The following is an 8,667-nucleotide window of genomic DNA, read 5'->3' on the forward strand; positions in this document are numbered from 1 at the left end:
AGGGGAGAGAAAGGCAGGATAAGAGCAAGGGAGAGTAAGGGAAAGAAAAGCTGAGAGTGGACAGATGTATATAGTCACCGCCCACGGGGTCCAGCGATGCTTCCATGTCTGTCAGTTGAAGTGGTGGCCTTGATCTGCTGGGGGTGAAGGGGGGAAGCCCCCATACTCTAAGAAGTTATGAGTTATTATATAACGGGTCATGCCTCGAGCCTCCAACATCTCCTGGGTCTGTGCTGAGTTTTTTTTGTGTCTCACCCGGTTCCCGCCTTTAGGGAGGGAGGGGCCTGATTGCTCATCAGATGTATCAACAGTCAAAAGCCTGCGAGCTCGGCTTCTTGCCTTTTCAGGGCTTCACACCTTCAGCACTGGAGGGAGGGAGGGGCCCGACTGCTCATCAGAGGTATCATGCAAGTCAAAAGCCTGCAAAAGTCTCCTAGAATGCATAAATCATTAACCATTTCAGTCTCTGACACCACCCCGTGATTTATGCATTCAATAATTTCTCTTCTTTTGTCGTTCACTGTGAATCTTCTTGGTGGGCGGTGCTTTTCGTAAGACAGAAGAGTGAAGGAAAGGAAGGGATAGCCCTAGTATACTGCAATTCTCCCCCCCTTCAAAAAAAAAAAAACAATTTTATAATAACGTAGTAAGCTAATTTGCATTAGTTACTCTCTCCACCCCGTGAGTAGTCATAGGGGATGTAATAGGATCTCAATAGCTACAATCAAATTTCTTAACATTAATGAGGTTACAAACATACACACAAATACTTGAAATTATACATCAGAAAAAAAAAAACAACAAAAAACAAACCACTGAGTTACTTGGGAGCTGGTAAAAGGCTCTCTTATGTTTTCTTTTAGGCTTAAATTTAGTTCTGTTTGTTAAATTTAACCAAATAGGAAATTAAATGTCTTTCAAGGTAGAAGGCTAATGTATATAATGCATATTTATATGACTCTAAATATGCATAAATACTTGTACTAACTCCCAGGTTATATTTGGTTGAGTTTCTCAATCGAGAGAGATATTTAAAAAGACAAAATGAACTTGACAAAATCAAACTAACAGTACATCTTATATAATTTTACCTGTAAGTTGCTCATATAAAAGGAAAAACCACACCAACAAGTTAACAATTATTAACAAGTTGTTAATACAAGCAATTTTGGGAGTAGGGGAACACAAACACAATATTTGTGGTAGGTTTTTACATATTGCAAAATTATTAAGATCATAACATTTTTAAGGTAAAACACACGCAAACAACCAATGTGACAAAACAACAACAACAGTATAACTCTTCAGTCTTGTTACTTCATGTTCTCATGTTTCATGCAGTTTGATTTCATCTGCTGGCAGGTTCCTGCAGAAAAAAAAAAGAAATCTGGCCCACTATGGACCTATTATTAAAAAGAAGGAACTATCTATTTATCCAACTCCTTTTCTTATCTGGCATAATGTCACTAGGGCAGTAATAATAGAGAAGTTTGGAACATGTTTTCTCCAAAAAACAAATAAACTCAGGGCATGCTGGAGTTCTTTTTTACTTCTCAGCATCTTTATTTGCTCTAGGGTGGCCAAGGTGTCAGGGGGAAAACACACTGTTACTTTTTCTGTGGGAATCTGAAGTTTCAGGTTTTCCAAGTGGGTGATAGTATTTGTCTGAGTCTGGTCCCCTGTGGTGACATCAGCAATCTGGGCAATCAGTTCAGCTTTGTTATGTACAGCAGCTGTTTGTGAGCCAGTGTCAGAACTCACTGGCAGCTGCCACTGCCCATTAGGTCTATGGAGAGGCCATACTGTCCATGGTGAGTGTATAGGGACTACTGCCCCTTGCTCCTGCAGTTCTGCAGTTTCTGGGATAATGTTTTCACGTGTTCCTAAAGGGAGTGGGTGGGGGTTTACATTTGTTATTTTAGAAGGAGGCAGACTTGGAGCAGTTTTCAACAGACGGACAGAGGGGGATGGGAGACCAAACACCCATTCTCTCCCTCTGGCGTCTGTCCAGGCCCTCCCCTTTAGCAGATCCAACCCCAGGATGTTAGCTGGTAATGGCCCCACAATCATGATAGTTTCTGTGGCTGTCTCATCTCCAGGTAACCAGCATTTCACTGGAGCAGTGTACTGGGGTCGGGATTTGCCAAAAGCATCAGTGACCCATATCTTTTTTTTGTCTGGTTTAATGCCACACTGAGTAGCAGCTTCAGTTTGGAGTGCTGAGACCTGTGCACCCGTGTCTACCACGAATGTAACTAGAGATTTAAAAGGGCCGAGAGGAAAAGTGATTACCAAATCTCCCTGGTTGTTTTCTGTAAGCTTTGTCTCATAAACCCACTGGCTATTTTTTGGCTTATTTACTTGAGAGGAGTAAGTCCAGTTTCTTGACTCAGAACTGGTCAAACTGGTTAGTCCGGTTTTTGGAGAGGTTGAGGGGATCACGGTGTTGGACTCCTTAGAGGGGCTGCCCTTAGGGGGTGCCTTGTGCTCTTTGATCTTATCCCAGTGCTTTATCAAGTATTCTAAATTAGCAGTGGGTAATTTATCCATCACTTCTCCAGGAATTCCTTTTACAACACCTTCCACCCACAAACTGTATCTCTTTCTCCCACTAGATGACACATTTTGTTGACAAATACCTGGCGAGGCAGGTTTTTGGACCTTCCCTGCCCTCCTGCAGTGTATTCTCTGGCCACTCTTACCAGAGAGCCCCAGCTGCTGACCAGTAGCTATTAATTCTTGGGCTATCTCCAACCAGGTTATTCCTGATGGAGCACCCCTTCTTCTAGGTCTGGGGGTTGCTTTTATGCGCTCCTGAAATTGTTTAGCATAAACTTTTAGTGCATCAGGCAGACCTCGAATTAAGACTGGAAATCTCTGTGGATCCGCCTCGAGTTCCATTGGGGAATTTCGTTGTGGGTCTAATAATTTTGTATGCATTAATTGGAGACATGCAGTTTTTTGTACACTTTTTACAATGTGGCCAATTGTGGGTGTTTTAATCATGTAAGGATCTCCCCTTTCTATAGGGTCTAACCCACCTGCCCAGTAGGCAGCTCTCTGGGTCAAGGACCACGGTACTCGGTTATCATTTGTGGTCAGGAAGACCCCTGGGCCCCAAAATCCTCTGGCCTCATCTTCACTTAACAAAATCCGATCCCCTCCTGTAAGGGACACCCTCCACACATATTCAGTCTCTGATTCACTGGCCTTACGACTGTATTTTTCTTGAATTTTGGCCAGTGCTTCCCCCGTGTACGGGTAATTCGTGTACGGGTAATTCGTGTGGTAGTTTGCCGATCTGCCCCCTGGCCAGTGGTTTCGGTTTTAATGAGGGGACGCATATGTATTACCTCGTCTTCCGGGTAACTTTGCTTCAACTCTTCTAATTCCCCAGAGGGGTACAGGGATTTGTTAACATCTAGCGGTTTAGGGTATTTTGAATTAATGTCTCGCAATTCACAATTTTTCATTTCCAGTATCTTTTTAAGCCTTTCATTTTGTTCTTCCTCATCTTGAAGGGCTGACTGAAGCAATGAGTTAATCTCTCTCTCTTTCTCCAGTGCCTGACGTTCAGCAGCTAACTGCAGGCGTTCTTTTCTTAATTGCTCCTGTAATGCCTTCATTGTCTCTTGAAGAGACCTTATCACCTCACTGGTAGATTTTTGAATAGCTTCTTTTTCTAGCTGGTCCTGCAAAGTTCTCGTTGACTCTTGGAAAGATTTTATCACCTCACTTACAGATTTCTGAATAGCTGATTTTTGCTTTGGCACTGCTCTAAGGAACACGCCTAAGACAGCACCCACAAAAACCAGTTCTAAACCAAGGATAACTATCAGGAAGGAATAATCCCCATATAACTCAACCTGGGGTGTCATCCCCTTTGCCTCAGTCATTAACCCAGCTTAGGTTAATGTCTTTCTCCCCCTTAACCCTCTGAGGGCTGGTTTGACTCTCTCCTGGAAAACCTTTCAACAGGTCCAGGTACCAGAGAACCTTTCAACAGGTCCAGCCCACACCAGGAAACCTTTCAACAGGTCTGATGTGCCCGGGTCACACCGAGAGAAGAAAAATTCTCACTATAATTTTACAGCGAAGGGATAGTCACCATTTGACTCGCCCTCGGTATCAGTTTTAGAATACACCGATTACTCCACCACATCCAAAGGATCCTGCCGACTACGCCAAAAATGTTACGACCCACCCCAGGAAAAAGGGGGCAGAGGGGGTAACCCAGGTTTTATCAGTAATTCCTTTGGGGTGGATTAAAGCGAAACGACACTAAATAATCGGTGTTTGAAAACATATATTGACAAGATTTATTCTAACAATTCTGTATTAACAGGCATGCTAGCAGTTTGGGTGCTGTCATACAACAATGTGACACAGAGATAGCCTTTGGGGAGGGAAAGAAAATGCACAGGGGAGAGAAAGGCAGGATAAGAGCAAGGGAGAGTAAGGGAAAGAAAAGCTGAGAGTGGACAGATGTATATAGTCACCGCCCACGGGGTCCAGCGATGCTTCCATGTCTGTCAGTTGAAGTGGTGGCCTTGATCTGCTGGGGGTGAAGGGGGGAAGCCCCCATACTCTAAGAAGTTATGAGTTATTATATAACGGGTCATGCCTCGAGCCTCCAACATCTCCTGGGTCTGTGCTGAGTTTTTTTTGTGTCTCACCCGGTTCCCGCCTTTAGGGAGGGAGGGGCCTGATTGCTCATCAGATGTATCAACAGTCAAAAGCCTGCGAGCTCGGCTTCTTGCCTTTTCAGGGCTTCACACCTTCAGCACTGGAGGGAGGGAGGGGCCCGACTGCTCATCAGAGGTATCATGCAAGTCAAAAGCCTGCAAAAGTCTCCTAGAATGCATAAATCATTAACCATTTCAGTCTCTGACACCACCCCGTGATTTATGCATTCAATAATTTCTCTTCTTTTGTCGTTCACTGTGAATCTTCTTGGTGGGCGGTGCTTTTCGTAAGACAGAAGAGTGAAGGAAAGGAAGGGATAGCCCTAGTATACTGCAATTCTCCCCCCCTTCAAAAAAAAAAAAACAATTTTATAATAACGTAGTAAGCTAATTTGCATTAGTTACTCTCTCCACCCCGTGAGTAGTCATAGGGGATGTAATAGGATCTCAATAGCTACAATCAAATTTCTTAACATTAATGAGGTTACAAACATACACACAAATACTTGAAATTATACATCAGAAAAAAAAAAACAACAAAAAACAAACCACTGAGTTACTTGGGAGCTGGTAAAAGGCTCTCTTATGTTTTCTTTTAGGCTTAAATTTAGTTCTGTTTGTTAAATTTAACCAAATAGGAAATTAAATGTCTTTCAAGGTAGAAGGCTAATGTATATAATGCATATTTATATGACTCTAAATATGCATAAATACTTGTACTAACTCCCAGGTTATATTTGGTTGAGTTTCTCAATCGAGAGAGATATTTAAAAAGACAAAATGAACTTGACAAAATCAAACTAACAGTACATCTTATATAATTTTACCTGTAAGTTGCTCATATAAAAGGAAAAACCACACCAACAAGTTAACAATTATTAACAAGTTGTTAATACAAGCAATTTTGGGAGTAGGGGAACACAAACACAATATTTGTGGTAGGTTTTTACATATTGCAAAATTATTAAGATCATAACATTTTTAAGGTAAAACACACGCAAACAACCAATGTGACAAAACAACAACAACAGTATAACTCTTCAGTCTTGTTACTTCATGTTCTCATGTTTCATGCAGTTTGATTTCATCTGCTGGCAGGTTCCTGCAGAAAAAAAAAAGAAATCTGGCCCACTATGGACCTATTATTAAAAAGAAGGAACTATCTATTTATCCAACTCCTTTTCTTATCTGGCATAATGTCACTAGGGCAGTAATAATAGAGAAGTTTGGAACATGTTTTCTCCAAAAAACAAATAAACTCAGGGCATGCTGGAGTTCTTTTTTACTTCTCAGCATCTTTATTTGCTCTAGGGTGGCCAAGGTGTCAGGGGGAAAACACACTGTTACTTTTTCTGTGGGAATCTGAAGTTTCAGGTTTTCCAAGTGGGTGATAGTATTTGTCTGAGTCTGGTCCCCTGTGGTGACATCAGCAATCTGGGCAATCAGTTCAGCTTTGTTATGTACAGCAGCTGTTTGTGAGCCAGTGTCAGAACTCACTGGCAGCTGCCACTGCCCATTAGGTCTATGGAGAGGCCATACTGTCCATGGTGAGTGTATAGGGACTACTGCCCCTTGCTCCTGCAGTTCTGCAGTTTCTGGGATAATGTTTTCACGTGTTCCTAAAGGGAGTGGGTGGGGGTTTACATTTGTTATTTTAGAAGGAGGCAGACTTGGAGCAGTTTTCAACAGACGGACAGAGGGGGATGGGAGACCAAACACCCATTCTCTCCCTCTGGCGTCTGTCCAGGCCCTCCCCTTTAGCAGATCCAACCCCAGGATGTTAGCTGGTAATGGCCCCACAATCATGATAGTTTCTGTGGCTGTCTCATCTCCAGGTAACCAGCATTTCACTGGAGCAGTGTACTGGGGTCGGGATTTGCCAAAAGCATCAGTGACCCATATCTTTTTTTTGTCTGGTTTAATGCCACACTGAGTAGCAGCTTCAGTTTGGAGTGCTGAGACCTGTGCACCCGTGTCTACCACGAATGTAACTAGAGATTTAAAAGGGCCGAGAGGAAAAGTGATTACCAAATCTCCCTGGTTGTTTTCTGTAAGCTTTGTCTCATAAACCCACTGGCTATTTTTTGGCTTATTTACTTGAGAGGAGTAAGTCCAGTTTCTTGACTCAGAACTGGTCAAACTGGTTAGTCCGGTTTTTGGAGAGGTTGAGGGGATCACGGTGTTGGACTCCTTAGAGGGGCTGCCCTTAGGGGGTGCCTTGTGCTCTTTGATCTTATCCCAGTGCTTTATCAAGTATTCTAAATTAGCAGTGGGTAATTTATCCATCACTTCTCCAGGAATTCCTTTTACAACACCTTCCACCCACAAACTGTATCTCTTTCTCCCACTAGATGACACATTTTGTTGACAAATACCTGGCGAGGCAGGTTTTTGGACCTTCCCTGCCCTCCTGCAGTGTATTCTCTGGCCACTCTTACCAGAGAGCCCCAGCTGCTGACCAGTAGCTATTAATTCTTGGGCTATCTCCAACCAGGTTATTCCTGATGGAGCACCCCTTCTTCTAGGTCTGGGGGTTGCTTTTATGCGCTCCTGAAATTGTTTAGCATAAACTTTTAGTGCATCAGGCAGACCTCGAATTAAGACTGGAAATCTCTGTGGATCCGCCTCGAGTTCCATTGGGGAATTTCGTTGTGGGTCTAATAATTTTGTATGCATTAATTGGAGACATGCAGTTTTTTGTACACTTTTTACAATGTGGCCAATTGTGGGTGTTTTAATCATGTAAGGATCTCCCCTTTCTATAGGGTCTAACCCACCTGCCCAGTAGGCAGCTCTCTGGGTCAAGGACCACGGTACTCGGTTATCATTTGTGGTCAGGAAGACCCCTGGGCCCCAAAATCCTCTGGCCTCATCTTCACTTAACAAAATCCGATCCCCTCCTGTAAGGGACACCCTCCACACATATTCAGTCTCTGATTCACTGGCCTTACGACTGTATTTTTCTTGAATTTTGGCCAGTGCTTCCCCCGTGTACGGGTAATTCGTGTACGGGTAATTCGTGTGGTAGTTTGCCGATCTGCCCCCTGGCCAGTGGTTTCGGTTTTAATGAGGGGACGCATATGTATTACCTCGTCTTCCGGGTAACTTTGCTTCAACTCTTCTAATTCCCCAGAGGGGTACAGGGATTTGTTAACATCTAGCGGTTTAGGGTATTTTGAATTAATGTCTCGCAATTCACAATTTTTCATTTCCAGTATCTTTTTAAGCCTTTCATTTTGTTCTTCCTCATCTTGAAGGGCTGACTGAAGCAATGAGTTAATCTCTCTCTCTTTCTCCAGTGCCTGACGTTCAGCAGCTAACTGCAGGCGTTCTTTTCTTAATTGCTCCTGTAATGCCTTCATTGTCTCTTGAAGAGACCTTATCACCTCACTGGTAGATTTTTGAATAGCTTCTTTTTCTAGCTGGTCCTGCAAAGTTCTCGTTGACTCTTGGAAAGATTTTATCACCTCACTTACAGATTTCTGAATAGCTGATTTTTGCTTTGGCACTGCTCTAAGGAACACGCCTAAGACAGCACCCACAAAAACCAGTTCTAAACCAAGGATAACTATCAGGAAGGAATAATCCCCATATAACTCAACCTGGGGTGTCATCCCCTTTGCCTCAGTCATTAACCCAGCTTAGGTTAATGTCTTTCTCCCCCTTAACCCTCTGAGGGCTGGTTTGACTCTCTCCTGGAAAACCTTTCAACAGGTCCAGGTACCAGAGAACCTTTCAACAGGTCCAGCCCACACCAGGAAACCTTTCAACAGGTCTGATGTGCCCGGGTCACACCGAGAGAAGAAAAATTCTCACTATAATTTTACAGCGAAGGGATAGTCACCATTTGACTCGCCCTCGGTATCAGTTTTAGAATACACCGATTACTCCACCACATCCAAAGGATCCTGCCGACTACGCCAAAAATGTTACGACCCACCCCAGGAAAAAGGGGGCAGAGGGGGTAACCCAGGTTTTATCA

The 8,667-nt window shown here is 43.3% G+C and overlaps 2 protein-coding genes across 2 annotated transcripts; both read right to left on the reverse strand.

Moving 5' to 3' along the window:
* Positions 1 to 1,361: 1,361 nt before the first annotated feature.
* On the reverse strand, positions 1,362 to 3,653 carry LOC113940873. Its single transcript, XM_027632023.1, is given in 3 exon segments — positions 1,362 to 1,527; positions 1,954 to 3,303; positions 3,306 to 3,653. Coding segments are annotated over 3 exon segments (1,767 nt in total). The 5' UTR covers positions 3,627 to 3,653; the 3' UTR covers positions 1,362 to 1,431.
* A 2,123-nt stretch (positions 3,654 to 5,776) lies between these two features.
* Positions 5,777 to 7,444, reverse strand: LOC113940874. The gene is made up of 2 exons (XM_027632024.1): positions 6,375 to 7,444; positions 5,777 to 5,948 (listed from the first exon to the last, which is right to left on the reverse strand). The coding sequence occupies exons 1-2, from the start codon at positions 7,425 to 7,427 to the stop codon at positions 5,853 to 5,855; spliced, it is 1,149 nt and encodes a 382-aa protein (XP_027487825.1). The 5' UTR covers positions 7,428 to 7,444; the 3' UTR covers positions 5,777 to 5,852.
* Positions 7,445 to 8,667: the final 1,223 nt, after the last annotated feature.

This window comes from Corapipo altera, unplaced genomic scaffold (genome assembly GCF_003945725.1).
Source record: "Corapipo altera isolate COAL_440 unplaced genomic scaffold, ASM394572v1 69157, whole genome shotgun sequence".
Taxonomy (NCBI): domain Eukaryota; kingdom Metazoa; phylum Chordata; class Aves; order Passeriformes; family Pipridae; genus Corapipo; species Corapipo altera.

Bases quoted from the DNA above. Each gene is read 5' to 3' on its own strand.
- LOC113940874 (XM_027632024.1), bottom strand. From the start codon at position 7,427: ATGATTAAAACACCCACAATTGGCCACATTGTAAAAAGTGTACAAAAA. The intron at 5,949-6,374 runs CTGTTGAAAACT...CTCCAGCATGCC, and splicing joins TCCCATCCCCCTCTGTCCGT to CTGAGTTTATTTGTTTTTTG.